The 15921-nt window shown below is 43.4% G+C and overlaps 2 protein-coding genes across 7 annotated transcripts; one reads left to right on the top strand and one right to left on the bottom strand.

Moving 5' to 3' along the window:
• The first annotated feature begins 106 nt into the window (after nucleotides 1–106).
• Nucleotides 107–5163, top strand: cdc6 (cell division cycle 6 homolog (S. cerevisiae)). Its single transcript, XM_026172075.2, has 12 exons — nucleotides 107–245; nucleotides 1179–1556; nucleotides 1751–2014; nucleotides 2126–2325; nucleotides 2563–2711; nucleotides 3237–3343; nucleotides 3469–3608; nucleotides 3696–3796; nucleotides 4054–4121; nucleotides 4218–4396; nucleotides 4562–4702; nucleotides 4837–5163. The coding sequence occupies exons 2-12, from the start codon at nucleotides 1190–1192 to the stop codon at nucleotides 4927–4929; spliced, it is 1809 nt and encodes a 602-aa protein (XP_026027860.1). The 5' UTR covers nucleotides 107–245; nucleotides 1179–1189; the 3' UTR covers nucleotides 4930–5163.
• A 2271-nt stretch (nucleotides 5164–7434) lies between these two features.
• Nucleotides 7435–15871, bottom strand: ccsapa (centriole, cilia and spindle-associated protein a). Of its 6 annotated transcripts, none has more exons than XM_080303253.1 (6): nucleotides 15730–15863; nucleotides 13348–13435; nucleotides 11607–12001; nucleotides 9790–10142; nucleotides 9225–9400; nucleotides 7435–7561 (listed from the first exon to the last, which is right to left on the bottom strand). In XM_080303253.1, the coding sequence occupies exons 3-6, from the start codon at nucleotides 11971–11973 to the stop codon at nucleotides 7519–7521; spliced, it is 939 nt and encodes a 312-aa protein (XP_080159379.1). In that variant the 5' UTR covers nucleotides 11974–12001; nucleotides 13348–13435; nucleotides 15730–15863; the 3' UTR covers nucleotides 7435–7518. The 6 variants fall into 6 exon arrangements, with proteins under 6 accessions (XP_080159379.1, XP_080159382.1, XP_080159380.1 ...); XM_080303256.1 differs by having other exon boundaries at nucleotides 9790–10139; XM_080303254.1 differs by having other exon boundaries at nucleotides 13348–13412; nucleotides 15730–15818.
• Nucleotides 15872–15921: the final 50 nt, after the last annotated feature.

The following is a 15921-nucleotide window of genomic DNA, read 5'->3' as shown; positions in this document are numbered from 1 at the left end:
AAAGTACTCTGTGTTCAAACTCCCGCCGCCGACTGGGGCACGTAACATTGACGTAACATTCTCCGTAACGCTTTAGCCAATGAGCTTCACTCAGCTAAGCCAATCAGAGGGCAGCGGCGGGAAAGACAGCTGATCTAGAAAGAGTTGCGGGAGATTCGGCGCAACTTTGGTTTCGGGCGGCCAGAGAGAAAAGAAAACACGTTTTGCGTTGTACCGAGAGGACTTCTATCAACTTAATTTAAGAGGTACGTTTGTTACCAACACGCTCATTTAACTCGTAAAAGAAAAATACATTTGATACTGGACGGGCGGAAGAGAGCTGACTTACTGTAGTCTACTCTTCAGCGTAGGTTTGCCACTACTCTTAAAATATCTGTTAACTTTACACGCTTGCTTGTATTTGCAAACAAATGCATTCGGAGTCATTTTTAGTCTTCCAGATATATTTTAGATTAAAAACCTGTCCGGTCAAAGTGGAAACTCGGCTATTTAAAGGCCGAGGCCTTTGTTTGGCGCCAATAGTGGAGCACACTGTATTATTTCCTGTTTATAGGTAACTGTTAGCTCAGGAATCACGCGATATAACAAATGTAATTTGCGCTGTTAGTGTAGTACTAGGCGCAGTGCTACGATTTTATTTGCGATTTTGAATTTTAACATGAAGTTACGCGATTAATGGCTCGTGTTTGAGTAGCATGTTGGAGCAACTGAGCTAAACGACTTTGATAGGACAGCAGATCGTGGAGGGATGCGAAAAGATTTGTACAACCAATGAACGCAAGGTTTATTTGGGGGCACGATTGTTTCTGAAATGCCTTTGCCCGTTTTTCAAGACCCACAGCAGACATTTCCACTCAAAAACTACAGTCGTGAAATTTGGGCTTAGTAATAATTTGCCTGTGAATCAGTCGAAAGTCTTCTTGTTTTTTGGTGGTCCTTACACAAAAGTGCATGTTTATGTATTTCCAAATAGGAACACGCACTTCATCGTAAATCCCATCAGTGTTTAATCTTCACATATATTTCTGATCATATTATTCTGGCTACGGCTCTGTTCATACATATATAAATATATAAAAAAGCCAAACAAAACATTGGTTCTTATTATTTTTTAATAATTAAATGATGTCTGAATCATGTGTCATATTTAGGTGCTTAAACATGTTGTCTTCGTTTAGGTTAATCCAAAATGCCCAGCACACGCTCCCAGGGACGAGCTCAGCCCACACTTCAGTTCCCTCGACGTAAATCCTCCAGAGTTTCCTCCCGCTCCAAGAAGCCGGAGCCCCAGAAGTCCCCAGCTGTGTCACCAATCAAGCCTGAACCTCAGGCCCCGGGGCTGACGCGGATCGGACCCCTCTCCCCGAGACGTCCCATTAACTTGTCCACCCCACTGTCCCCCAGACGCTACACAGACCAGCCCACTCCTCTCTCCCCAACGCGGCCAGTCGCCCTCTCGTCCCCTCTTTCACCCAGACGCACATCAGCCCAGCCGCCAGCACCTTCCTCCCCTCGTCTCCAAAGCCGGATCCCCCTCAGCCCTCGAAAGCGCACAGGTATTGAACGGTGAATTCAAAAGCTTCAGTTGTTCCACTACTTCATGCAGCTCTGTGTACTGTTCAGTGCCTCTAGACTAAAAAAAAAGTGAATTGAATTTAAATGGCGAATCTTCAGGATTAAAATTTCAGATCCTAAAAAGCCAGCCTCGAGTCATAACAAATAACAGCACTTCTCATTTTTCTCCATCAAGGTGATGACAATGTCTGCAACCTTGGCACCTCCCTGCAGTGCTCACCTACAAAACAGAGGAAGCTGAGCCTGGCCTCACCACGAAAACTCGGCTTTGATGAGAACTCGCCGGTCCAGGCTCGTCGTCAGCTGATCCCATCCTCGGGGCAACAGACGCCCCCTTCCACCGCCAAATCATCTCCGAAACGAGAAGAAACGCCTACAGGGAGCCCCATCCATAAAAATCTGAACAAGAAGCCACCCGTTGCTCGACTGTTTGGAGAAAGTAAGAACTCTAGTTTTTTTTTCTTCTTCTTTTTTTGTTCCCCACTTACATTATATTATATTACACTACATTATATTATATTACACTACATTATCACCATTTCTTCTCCAGAGATGAGGCTTCAGAGTGTGAAGCAGGCGCTCCACACTGCCATCCCCGAGCGCCTTATGTCCAGAGAGGCCGAGCGGGCGTCCATCCGGTCCTTCCTGGAGGACAAAGTGCTTCAGCATGTTCCCGGCAGCCTCTACATCTCTGGAGCTCCGGGAACAGGCAAGACAGCCTGCCTCAACTGTGTGCTGCAGGAGATGAAGGTGAGCGTGAAGGAGCCTGTCATGTTTAGTGCTTTAGGACACCTGCTGGCGACTTTCAGTTACTGCAGTAAGATTCGAGTTTGAGCAGCACCCCACAGGCTTCATTTCCAGAGTTTGAGGGTCTTAAAGTGCAAGTTTAAAGTCTGAGTGCAGGCTAATAACCTGTTCCCTGATTGTCTATGTAACAGCCAGGGTTGAAGTTTTGTCAGTAACTGGTTGCGTTTTGTGTGCCTTCAGGCTGAGCTGTCGTCAGTACAGACGGTGATGGTGAACTGCATGAGTCTGAGGAGCTCCCATGCAGTCTTCCCACTGCTGGCTGACAAACTGAAGGCATCTGGTGGCCAGAACGGACTGCAGAGGTTCCTGACAGCCCCGGGGCCCACTGTGTGAGTCAACAAATCCTCAATCCTTTGGGGCGATCATGGCTCAGTTGGCAGTTCGTCTTGTAACTGGAAGGTTGCCGGTTCGAGCCCCGGCTCGGACAGTCTCGGTCGTTGTGTCCTTGGGCAAGACACTTCACCTGCCACCTACTGGTGACGCGCAGAGGGGCCGATATGGCAGCCTTGCCTCTGTCAGTCTGCGCCAGGGCAGCTGTGGCTACAACTGTAGCTGCCTCCATCAGTGTGTAACTGTACAGTGGAATTGTAAAGCGCTTTGAGGGCCCTGAAAAGCGCTTTATAGATGAAATCAATTATCATTATCTTATCACACATTTACTTGAAAAAGGAAGTATATGATAGATGACTAAAGGGTGTGGCTTTTTAGAACTTTAGAGCAAACTATCCACTAAAGGTATTCTTTTAAAAAAGTTGCTGGTTGAAAGTCCTTATTGGGATGTTTTGAAAGTATAGCTGTGATTACTGCCTGCTGAGATACTGATTGGGTCTGTTTGTTTGTTTTTCCCCTTTAAGGCTTCTTGTTCTGGATGAGATGGATCAGCTGGACAGCAAAGCCCAGGATGTCCTCTACACAATCTTTGAATGGCCGTACCTGCCAAAGTCTCGCCTCTGTCTCATCGGTAAGTACTCGACTCAACAAATATCCCAAATTCACCAGATCTCACATCTTTGTCTTGTAGACAGAAAGCAGTGTTCTGACAAAAATAATATCTGTTCTACATGCTGACCACTGATGTCTTTGCAGGTATTGCAAACGCTCTGGATCTGACTGACCGGATCCTGCCCAGACTGCAGGCTCGTCCCCAGTGTCGCCCTCTGCTGCTGCACTTCCCTCCCTACAGCCGGGAGGAGCTCACGGCCATTGTACAGGACAGGCTTGTACAGGTAAATGTGGTCTGTGTGACTCAGAGCTTAAGCTGGAACCTTACAGATCACTTTTATTTAATCAGCGCCGCGTCTTCTTCTCCTCAGGCCTCGGCTGAAGGGCTCCTCGACGCTTCTGCAGTTCAGTTCTGTGCCAGGAAAGTTTCAGCTGTGTCGGGAGACGCCAGGAAAGCTTTGGACATCTGCAGGTGAATGCTTGGACTTGTTTTTTCTTTAATTCAATTCAATTCAATTCAATTTTATTTATATAGCGCCAAATCACAACAAAAGTCGCCTCAAGGCGCTTCATAACCTTTTAGGGAATCATGTCTCTGTGTTTGCATTTAGATTCTGCACTCGTTTAGGCATTTTAGTTGTTTCTGCTCTCGGGAGACCTCGTGCAGATTCTTTGAGTTGATGTTTCTGTGAAATGTCATTCAAACGATTTTCTGGTTGCTGATTTCAGGAGAGCAGTTGAGATTGTAGAGTCTGATGAGAGGAAAAAAGCAAGTGATCCAAAGGGTGAAAGTAAAGGTGAGTTGTGAAATGTTTTCTTGAGTTAAAACTGATGATGGTGGAAGTCACACGGCAGCTGATTGGTGGAAACTTCCTGTACTGTGTGTTCTGCAGCGTCCCGGGTCAGCCTGCCGCAGGTTGCGAGAGTGCTGTCGGAGGTCTACGGCGACCGCATGGCGTCTCAGAGCAGCGGTTCAGAGGGAGAGAGTTTCCCCCTGCAGCAGAAGCTGCTGGTGTGCTGCCTGCTGCTGCTCATCCGCTATGGGAAGAGCAAAGAGATCGGCTTGGGAAAGGTGAGGTGCTGATATTAGTTTGCTAAAGGATTTTAGCAGCGTGTTGTCGTGGCAAATCAGGAAACTTGTTGCATGAATGCGTAATTATTCCGTCTCTGCCAGAGAAAATACAAATCTGTTTCTAGACTGGTGGTGTTTCCTGACCCGTGGGCGTTTGTGTTTCAGCTCCATGAGGTTTACAGCCGCCTGTGCGCTCAGAGGCAGGTGTCTGGAGTGGGTCAGGGCGAGTGTTTGTCGCTCTGCAGTCTGCTGGAGAGTCGAGGGATCGTTGCCCTGAAGAAGGCCAAAGAGGCTCGTCTCACTAAGGTACCCGACGCTTCACGAGGAAATGCTCTGCAGTGCAGTGTTCGACCTCTGTTGCTTAAAAATGAAACTCGAGGGGTTATCAGGGAACAAGACACCGAGTGGAACGTGGCTGATTAAAGCGTCTGTTTCTGCAGGTGTTCCTGAAGATCGAGGAGAAAGATGTCGAAAACGCTCTGAAGGATCGAACGCTGCTGGGCAGCATCCTCGCTGCAGGACTCCCCTCGTGATCTTGTGATCGTTCCTCTTTTAAAGACTCATTTTTAAGGTTGCACAATGAGCCAATGTTCTGTGGGGGTTTTTTGTTTTGTTTTTTCTTCAAAGACATTTTTTGGTTCTCATTTTTGCTGGGAATTTGTAGTTTTAATGACGCTCAGTTGAGTTCAGAATGTTGAGCTTGCATCAAATGAATCGTTTCAGTTTTGAAACCTCTTTAAGCTTTGAATAAAAGTGAAGCTGTTTTAGCTGCTGTTGCTTGTGTCACCGGTGCATTGAAATGCTCGCACTATATTCGAGCTGATAACTGAGGACAAATGTTCATTCACTGAAATCAGCTGAGTCTGTAGATGTTGTTCCACAGGCACTTTGAAAGGTTTTAGGTAAAGTTACTCAGCTCGGGTGTAAGAAGTTAAATAATGTGATGTGTAGAATCTGCAGAACAAGATTTTATTGATTTCATACTTCCATTTATATCGTGGAATATTGCATATACTTCCAGCGTAAACATGAAGAACGGGATTCTGATTCTGTCTGCACAGATTTCCTTAACGATGCTGTTAGTTTTCACTGAGACTTTACATCTTTGTCCACCAATCAGCAGAATAAAGCTCAAAGCTGTGGAGCCCCTGAAACACCGATGCTTAAAAGATATCTGTGTAATTTTACTCAGCGAATATTAAGTTGTAAAACAAGTGAAATCAAAGATAAGCAGCGTTTTCAGCCGTGCGACCTGGAGAAATGCAGGTGAAATTACAAGACATGGTTAACAAAGCACGAAGGCTCAAAGATCAACTCTTCAAATCAGGTTTTGTTCAAATAATTTATTCACAGCAATGCATTAAAGTGAATGAAAATATAGCCTGTGCATGTTTTTAAGTACAAATACAGTGGGCGAAATATGTCGACAGCATTAAATACTCAGACATGTGATGCACATTCCTTCTCATCTGTTGCTGGTAAACCAGACAAAGCAACATTTTCTCCACCCACGTCCACTCTGTTCCACAGCTTATCTTAAGTGTTACACATTTAGTTTTTTCCACTTTCAAATCATTTCTAGTGATTGTCTCGACATTCATACGTTTAAAATGCGTTATGAAGATAAATAACCAAAGCAGGACCTTTGCATCCACAGCAGCTCTACAGGTACGTTTACCCACTCTCACTCCGAGGTCTTTAACAGCTGTGTTTGCACTCACTCGGTTTCTGAGGGCCCTCGGTTATAACAACATCACGTTATGCCTCGGGTTATACTTGATAGCTGCTGTTGTCAGTGATGTTGACTGTTCACACTGACCGACAGTGAGAACACATTCAGGTTGAAGCAACGCAGAAACAAACGCTCGTGCACTTTAGATACAACATGTTTTGAGCACATGGATGAAGCTTTACAACTTTCTGAACCCTGAGCACTCATACACTCACAGCTCTAACAGAGTTAGTCAATAGGCAAACATATTAACTGCGAAACCATACTCGCTACTCTTACACAACAAAACATTTGGTCACGACTGAGTCTTTTTTTTAACCATTAGTGCTTTTACTTCAGTAAAGCGTGTGGACATCTCCGTCGCCACCTACAGCACAAACACTGGTTTTTAAAGTTCCTGTGGTGTCAGGACAAACACGAAGGGCTGTGAACATTCAGAGTGAAGAGGTTCGGTTGGTGTGTAAACGACAAACATTCTTTGAGTGCAAAGCTGTAAACTTGGTACATAAGGACGATTAGCCCTCAGTTTGAGTCACGAGACGCAGCCATGACCTCACAGTGTGTTTACAATCTTCAGTTAAAATCAACAAATAACAGACGCCACAAACTCAGAACGCTTTAACACGTGTGCTTTTCTTCACGCTGATGGAAACATGTAGGTCTGTTTCAGGCCTGGTGGACCAGGACGCCGCAGAAACTTTAAACTGGAATTCTGATACGTTCTGGCTGTCTTTAAAAAAATAAGAGCGACAGCAGTACGGCGATGATGGCTGCTCCTCATTTCACGTAAAAGTTTTAGAAGCATCTAGTTTTGCGTAATTACCCTAAAAGCTTTTTTCCTGTGGAGTATTCACTACACTCACTACACTCAGGTTATTTCTGATTAAAAATCAATTTAAAAAAAAGAAGCTGCCCCAGGTGAAAACACATCAACTACACTCTGCAATAAATATACTGTATGCTTAACAGTTACCTGATCTAAATAATTACAATGATTACAATTTAATAAACTAACCTTTTCTGTAAAAATACCTTCGATTTGAGCTTTATTTGACATATCATGTGTTTCTAACTTCTTTTAATCTAAGCTCGAGTCCTCATATCCAAAATACACAGATATCAAAAGTTCCAGTTTGGGCCTTTCTCCGATCAAACTCTGAGGTGTAAACACACAGCTGGCTTCATGAGAGAGAGCTGAAAACAGAATGTGTGTTTAACATGAGCTCTAAATGAAAGAAGAGCAGAAACTAAATACATTCAAAAGAGACGTGGGTGTGTTTTTTTGTAGATACATGTATAGAAAATCTAAGAACGAGTCATTTTATTGTTCATTCTCATACAAAAAACAACACCAGAGAAACACAGTTCAGCCAATTTCATCTGAAAGTGTTCAGAAAGAGAAATCTGAACTGTTCCTGCAGATCCGATCGTTACTGTCGTAGGGAAAACAACAACAAAAGGTGATGGTTAACAACTTTTGCATGAATGGTCTTTAGTCTGAAATCTAAGGACAGTATTTTTCTTTCTCTCTCGACAGCAGCGATTCGCTCTGACAGGATGCTGCAGCAAAACAACACTGTTCCTGTTGTCTCGTTAGTTCGTCATAAATAATCCCGTGTAATGTGGCATCAAGTGAAGACGTGGGAAAGGCTATAGCATACCATCACAAGTCATAATAAATGTTCTGTACACCTATTGCATAGATGAAATTAACTACAAACAGCATCGGTGGACCTGCCCTGGCAAACTTTTGGGAGGTTTTCTGCACTTTGAACAAGGCTGCCGGCCTGAAACTAGCTCTCAACCCCTACTTGCTCTCTGTGGTAAAGCGGGAGAGGATGATAAGTATATTCCCAGAGCAAAGCGCAGGGTGCTGTCCTTTGGTTCCCTCTTGGATAGGCGTGCTATTTTGATGTGTGCTGATCTCATGTCGTGTCTCAGTCTGGAAAAGATCCACTGCTCCACCCAGAACCAAAAGGGCACATTTGATAAAATTTGGGGTCTCTTTCTGGAAAACTTCTCTAAACTTCAACTTAAGGATGTTCCAGCTGACTAACGGATTTGCTTCTCCAGAGTGGTCGGATGTCTTAACGGGAACGTGAAGCTCATAATCCCTCCCGGGTTGTGGCTTTTGTTATTTTGTTATTTTGTTATTTTTCTGTTTCTGGTTTTTTTTTTTTTGCTTGTTTGGTAAATAATAAGAGAGGAAAACAATGTTCCAACATGTCTGTTTTGTATTCATTGTAAACAGTTTGTGTTTTCCGCCTTCTTTGTTTTCTTTGTAAACTATATCCACAAATACTCAATAAAAATATCTTGAATTAAAAAAAGAGCGTTGGAGCATTTTAGCGCTTAAAGCTGCAGCTTCTGACCACTTGGGGGCGCCATAAACAGCTGCGAGCTGTGTCCGTCCTCTGCTACAGCTGCTTTTAAGAGCTTTTTGTCTCCATCAGGAAGCCAAAGCAGCAAGGTCGTGAATGCAGATAAACGCTGATGTAAGGGCACATCTTACATCAAACATCTTCCAAAGGACGCAGCAGTCTAGCTGATAACTCCGCTGCTCAGTGATCAGACACACTCGTGTAACACTGTCCCTTTCTCATATGAGCAGTGACACCCTCCTGGCTCAAGCGCTAATTCACCCAGTAACTGAGAGAAGTTATCTAAGATCCCAGAGAGAAGCGAATTAAATGAATTTTAAGTTAATTCGATTTGTTTCGTGTCATTTCGTTACTGAAATCCCAAAGATATACGTAAAATAGTCCCAAATCTGTTAAAAGAATCGAATCTCTGATCTTTATTATAAAAAAGGTACTTTTTGTAACGACCCATGTACAGAAAGGTAAAATTGTAAACTTGATGTTCATAAACTATTTAGAACTTTATCAACTGGATCGAAAACAGTAGCTCGTCCCACTTCTTCACTTTATTTCTTATTTCTTTGTCAACTAAGGAGACAACACAGCGAGCGGTGTTGTCTTGTGGCAACACGGTTCTCTCTCTGGATTGTTAATTAAAATGAGAAATGATTTCCTCCTGATATTTGCACGTAAGGAAACTTGGTATTTAGGGATTCTAGGTGGATCCCATCTCTACCTAAGCCGGGCGGAGAAACAGCGCATGTACTCTGTCATCCAGCGGTCGTCCACCACCATCAGCTGCGAGCGTCTTATCTTCTCCAGGTCAGCCGATCGAGCCCGCCGGCGGTCCAGCCTGGAGCTCCGCTTGTCAGACTCCCTGCGGGTCTGAACGCAGGCATCAGAAGTGTGACTCTGTGAGGAGAAACCAGAGAGGAGTCATTTCCCAAAGCTACACCGGTGTTTTATTATTCATGTTTGCTGCGTGTTCGGTGACACGTTTCACTTCTCTGCTGTCCTGTGAATGAGGTCGAGCTGCAGGACCCCTGCACTACCAAGGACGGGCCGAGAAAGAAAAAGGCTGGTAATGTGCTACGTGTTTTTTTCTAGTTAGCAAGTCTGTCTCTTGAGATATAATGGTGTTTAAAATCTGAACGTATAACTTAAAAACAGTCAAATTATTGATTGTAATTCTGAAAAGTTGCTAGTGGTCATAAGAGTAAAGTATATTTGTTGTTGCCATGAGCCCTGAGCTTTAAAGGCTCTAAAAGTGCTGCAGTATCCCAACTGAGATCAGCGCTCACATCATTGGTTGTCCTCTTGACCTCCATCTGTCTCTCGCTCCAGTCCAGCCGGCTGGACGGTCTGTGGTTCTCCTTCTCCTTGGTGCTGATCACCGGCGTGCTCTTTGCTCTCGGCGGTTTACGGATCACGGCTGGTTTGTCATCCTGGGAACTGTCTCGGTGCGGCTGCTCAGAGCGTGGCGTGTGGCGGCGGCGTTGCCGTCGGGATACTGGCTTTACTGGCTCCGCATCAGAAGACGCCGAGTCGGCTGGCCCGTTGTCTGTCGGTGTGTCGTCTGAGGGTGCGCTGTTTGTTGGAGCCACCGCCACAGAACTGCCACCGGCCTCATTCACACCATTTTCTACAACTGCTGCTTCACAAGAACACAGGAAACAGTGAAATCGTTTAAATATCCACTGAGCTCTGCTGACTGAACAAACAGATTAACTAACTAAACCAATACACCAATCAACCACTCGATGGAGCTGGATGGCTCCACAGTGACCCTGCAGAGCGCTGCTGTGACTCAATCTATATGAAATTATTTGTGACTGTGAAATTCAGAGATAAGCAGGCTTCCTGGCACTCGCCTGTCTGAAATGCAGACATCACAAATGTCAAAGGCACACAATGGATCCTTTATCTTTAAGCTCAGTGTCTCAGCAACAACAGTCCCATCTGACTGCTGAACTTTCAGTCCAAACGTTTATAGCACTGCTGTCTCCTGAGGTAAACCAGCCTCTGTGCCTCGTACTGTCAGAGTGACGCTTACAAAGGGTTCACAAAAAACACCATCTGTTAGATCTTTACAAACTGTTTCTGAAGACTAAAAAAGAAAAGGTGAAATTGAAGCACAAATGCAAACATGGTCACTTTCTTCTCCTACAGTTAGTTTTGTGCATTTCAGGACAAAATACACTGCATTTGAGTTAATGTAGTATCATCATCAACTGTCAGAAGAGTAAAACAAGGTTAGCTCTGTGAGGCTGCACTGAGCAGGGCTTTGACCCACATGTCAACATCCTTGCAACAACGAAGCTAAGCAGCTCATGTTTAGCAGGTCTAATGTGCACCATAAGCATCATGCTGCTTGCTGACAAGCTAACACAAAGAACAGCCGAGGATCAAACAATGTTGAGCCCTCGTGGTACAGCAGTACCTGAGAGGGACGTGGGTGATGCCACCTGATGGGTTTGGATTTCTTATTTTGAGAAGAGACCATGTTTGTATGAGAGACTGGGAATGCTGTTATGTGTTAATGCTAGAAGGCTTGATTAGGAAACTGAGCCTAACTTGTACAGTTATGATGCAGAGACAAGACATGTAACTGAAACTTCCATGGCAAGGTCAAATGGCCACGCCTACATTTCAGCCATTGTTCAAAAGAATTATCTATCTAAAAAACGTTTCCCTACTGTGTAGTTGAAAAAAACTGATCAATGGACCATGGAGTAAAAAATCATTTGAGAGCTGTGAAGTTTTAACATTTTAACACAAGTATAGACACTAACTCACTTTTGGAGCCAGCCTCAAGTGGCCACTTCTGGAACTGCAGTTTTTGCCACATCATGATTGACATGGTTATTATCAGAGCTACTTCTAGTTTATTTGGTTAGTTAATTGAAAGAATATTAATCAGAAACTGCAGTTCTCTGGAAAATGTACCCTTGCTATGACACAAAGTCTCGGAAACCAAATTGATGTCTTGTCCAAAGCAGAAATTTTTACGATATGTTTAAAACATTTACCAGGGAGAGAAGCGGCGCCTAATAATCACATTTAAGAAACTTAATCAAGCATATGTTTAGAACTTCTGCTTGGTGACCCGTTCTCTTACCTGTGGTTTGTGCCGCATCTACAACCGCAGCGTCCCGGTCCCCCACGTCAGTCTCTCCATCCTCGCACGCTGGCTTTTGCACAGGACTGGTCTTTGACTCCAACAACCTCTGCTTGACCTCCAAGGATGTGGGCGGCAGCGGGAGAGACAGAGGAACCACTTTGTTCCTGGTCAGCCTTGGTGTTGACCAGCCGCTGGAGTCAGAGCCGCTGTCCCAGCCCTCCCAGAACCAGGGCTTGTGGGAGTGTTCTATCACCCGGCGAGTCAGACGGTACTTCACAGAGTCCTCATAGCATTTAGAAAACGTCTCCCATTTGGGGTCCCTGAACTTCTTCATATATTCTGTCCTCACTTTCTTGGTCACCATGGTTCTTGTTATTGCCTGGTGCCAATCACTGCAAGGAGACAAAATACAGTTTGAAACAAATTTGCAATCTTTTCTTTGGTCGTCTTCTTCTTGTTGCTCCCATTAGAAGTCACCACTGAGAGTCTCCTCCTATCAGTAGCCTCCTCTGCTTTCACACTAATCCTCTGCATGTTCTTCGCTACATCTATGAATCTTTTCTTTGGTTTTCCTCTTTTCCTGCCTGGCAGCTTCATATTCAACATTTGTTGTTGTTGTTAATAAGCCTAAAAATCCACTAAACATTATGAAGAGGCAGTTAACTATGGCAACCACGAGTAAACAAACAGGGTATATTCTCTATCAGAGGAAGTAAAACACTTTCCCTTTACTTGTTTACTGATGCTGTGACGTGTAATCCTGACATTCATGCGATTTATATCATCATCTTGTCAACAACCTCTCACATTATACTGGACGAGAGCTGAAGCCCTACAAAATTTTGGTATTTACCTGATTTTTATTATATTTTGATATTGACTCGGCCTGAATATTATCCCTTACACTGTCAGCAAGTCAACGTCAGTGATACTGAGGTGAGCTGCGATTTTCTGTCAATAAGCACTGCTGTTAGCTCCTGTTCACCACTATTCACGGGCTGTTAGTGAAACTTTGTTTCAAGTGGACCTAACGTGGGCAGACTCACACTGAGCAAATAAACTCCTGCGACGTGAGAATGAAATCAAACTGCTGAAGGAGGAAGAGGAAGGGATGGAGAGAGATGACCAGGAGAGATTAGTGGTGGAGGAGGCAGATGAAGAAGATGAGAAAGAAAAATCAAAAAAGAGAACATGAATCCTGGTCACTCCTGAATAAATATGTCATAAAATTATTTAAAGCATAATAAATGATGATTTTTCACACTACAAAAAAAATAAAAATAAAAAGCAACTCTGCTGCAAAGCATTCTTTAACTTTTGCAGTGTTCATACTAATGTTAAAAGTCTGCTGTTTGTTGTTCTTCTACGTGGCTGCACTTTCAAAGAAACAGTTACTGACAAGAATTTAACCAATGAGCATCAAGAGCCATGCCCCAGTTTTCAGAAGCAGCTACACTGAGTTTTTTCTCTCCCCTCAAACAGACATCCTGTCGGGAAAGTTCCTTTCCTGGGGAACATACAGAAATATCTGGGCTGCTCTACAAAGTCCTGCTAGTTTCTAGGTGGTGTAATAGTAAATGGACCTTTATATAACATACCTCATTCACTTCATAGAAGCACTTCTATGCTGAAAGTGCTTTCTAACATTCACACAAATTCATACTCCGATGGATGTATCGGAGATTAACTTGGGGTTAGTATCTTCCCAAAGGATATTTGGAATGCCGACCGGACCAACCTGGCGATTAGTAGATGATCTGCTCCACCTCCTGAGCTACAGCCACCGCAGATGGTTAGTGGTGACTGAATGGTAAACAGAACAAAACCTGGGTGAAGATGAAGTGGAATGAGAAGTGCTGTTGAGAGTGGGAGGCTTTATCTTGATTGAGAGATCAAGTCCATGAAACTTTTAAGGCTCGATACAAAAAACATGATTGCAAAATAACTAGTTTTAAACCATCGACTGTATTTACCCCTCTTTAGACTCACCCGTGTTTGCTGCAGGTATGCTTCCATGTAAAATGTGATGGCAGGCTTTGTAATACCAGTCTCATACCAGACTGGTTAAATTATAAGTAAACAGTTCATCTGCGTATTGTAGTACAATCCACATTAAAACACTCACGTTTACATTGTTTAACACATTTTAACACATCTGTGCACTACAGAGCCAGGCACTGAACGAAGCATCAAAGCAAAACATTTATGCAAACTATTCGAATTACTCGATGAATCATTGCAGCCCTGCAGCCAACAACAGACTGTAAAGATGCAAAAACACTAACTTTATATCCCAAATGTGCATTATTTGCTTTCTAAACAATATCAAATGTGTAGCAGAAGAGGCTGATTAGAGTAAAGGGAACCTCTGTTTACCAGGCAAGTAACCCTGAACACATTTTTATTTACAAGCATGTGGACAGTAGGAACACCAACAAGCATCCAAAAACATTGAGTTGAATTTTGCAGAAGGCAATTACAAAAAGTACCTTTAAGGATTATTCCACTGTTAATGGAATAATAATGTTTTAATCCACTTCACTAAAAGGTAAATTAAAAGCTGCATCCCAATTATCTATTTGCCATTTTTTTCTTTTACTTTCCACGTCAGCTCAGAGCTCTGGTAGATATTAACCCTGTGCTGCATCCAGCACAACACACAGTGTCGCATTTCACTGTGGTTCAGATTTCCATTGAGAGGGTTTGATCAGTCGGTTCTTCTGCTGCTACATTAACAAAGCTGTCACTGTGTTTTCTGAATACTGCCCATTAGCAGAAGGACAGAGGGACGACTATAAACATTTGCTTTAATGACAAAGAGACTTAAATTTACAACAGCCATTATACATGGATATACAATGTGTGATACCATGTACGTAATACATTCAGAATTGAATTCAAGTAGCGATGCCAAACAGTCAGCACCAGATACTTGATGCTCAGTTCAACCCAGGTGGAATGAACCTCGGAGAGCCTCCCGTGGGACTGGTAATGACTCAGGACAGGCAGCAGTTTGGCTTGAATGCATTAACACATAAAATAATTGAGTCCAACAAAATGAACGTACAATAATAATATTGTCTTTCATGCATCAAAGCATTTTTTTCCTGTCAAAAACTGCAAAACAGCCATGATACCATCATCCAGCCATCCACGTCTGCAGCTGCTGTTAGCCACAGATCAGGGAAAACCATTGGAGGTTATTAGCACTAAATCTGACTGGACCTTTAATAATCATGAATGCAAACACTGACATTCTTCCTGGGACTTCTTTTTAATGCATCATATGCAAACAAAACATTTATAACAAGCTTTACCGCTTGATTTCATCTAAAGCTCTGGCCATATTCAGTAAAAATATATCGATAACGTAACATAACATAAAACCTATTAAATGTTTACATTTTCTGTTTGGTTTTTTTTCGAGATTCACCTGCAAAACCTGGTGACGTACCTCTGCCAGGTGTAGTCTACCTGTAAGCCCCGCCCACCTCCCGCCACATCAGATTACCCTGAGAGCAGGGAGGATTGAGGTTTACTACAGCTTTACAACTAGCTGTACTACAGCCATTACTCACTCACACCACACGACCAGTAACATCCAGTCTATTTCAGTCTACACGCCTACATGCACTTTCCTTTTCTTTCTATACATTAACACTTGTTGTTACTCAAAGTAAAAATAAGCCAGTATTTGATTTTTTAAGCCTGTATCCGATCTGAGGACAAAACCTGTTCAGTGTATATTATCCTGTCACTGTCTGATTACTGCATTTCTCCCGATGTGTTTTTCTGTAACTGAAACACACTGTCTTGTTATAAAGCCTTTCACTCTGTCAGTCACACCCCAGCTCGCAGCATTTTTAAAGATTTTAGTCTGTAAACACACAGCAGAGCAAAACGTTGCAGCTCCGACGTATTTTGAAGTTAATAAATGAAGTGTGTAAACCTGAGGTTTGAAATGCCAAACCGAGTGAAAGCAGGCTACAGCCATGTTCACAGCCGTTCGCCTCACCTGCCCGCTGCGGTCAGCTTCGTTTGTAAACACGGGGTCATTTCAATGCTCAGGCTGACGACTAAAGTCTGATTGGGCATTAAAGTCAGGAATATATGTACTCACCAAGTCTGTGTACCAGGGGGACTCCGTTTGATTTAAACCCCGTCTCTCAGCAGGCGAGCATCGCTCTGCTTACTGGCACCAAACGCCCAGCTCAGTTAGAAAGCTAGCAGCAATAGCACATACAACTTCCGGCTTTGGTTTTCAAACAAGTGCTTTAAAACATCCCAGGGACGTGATTAATCAAGAGGATAT

This window comes from Astatotilapia calliptera, chromosome 6 (assembly GCF_964374335.1).
Source record: "Astatotilapia calliptera chromosome 6, fAstCal68.1, whole genome shotgun sequence".
Lineage (NCBI taxonomy): Eukaryota > Metazoa > Chordata > Actinopteri > Cichliformes > Cichlidae > Astatotilapia > Astatotilapia calliptera.
This window is presented reverse-complemented; position numbering and strand designations above follow the sequence as displayed.

What these genes read in the sequence shown, in the direction of transcription:
- ccsapa (XM_080303255.1), bottom strand. Translation starts at nt 11,973, where the DNA reads ATGGTGACCAAGAAAGTGAGGACAGAATATATGAAGAAGTTCAGGGAC. An exon ending in TCAAGAGGACAACCAATGAT is followed by an intron (nt 9,401 to 9,789) that starts GTGAGCGCTGAT and finishes TTCTCCTCACAG; the next exon opens with AGTCACACTTCTGATGCCTG. An exon ending in TGTTTCTCCGCCCGGCTTAG is followed by an intron (nt 7,562 to 9,224) that starts GTAGAGATGGGA and finishes TCCCTACGACAG; the next exon opens with TAACGATCGGATCTGCAGGA.
- cdc6 (XM_026172075.2), top strand. Translation starts at nt 1,190, where the DNA reads ATGCCCAGCACACGCTCCCAGGGACGAGCTCAGCCCACACTTCAGTTC. An exon ending in CAGCCCTCGAAAGCGCACAG is followed by an intron (nt 1,557 to 1,750) that starts GTATTGAACGGT and finishes TTCTCCATCAAG; the next exon opens with GTGATGACAATGTCTGCAAC. An exon ending in AAGAGGCTCGTCTCACTAAG is followed by an intron (nt 4,703 to 4,836) that starts GTACCCGACGCT and finishes CTGTTTCTGCAG; the next exon opens with GTGTTCCTGAAGATCGAGGA.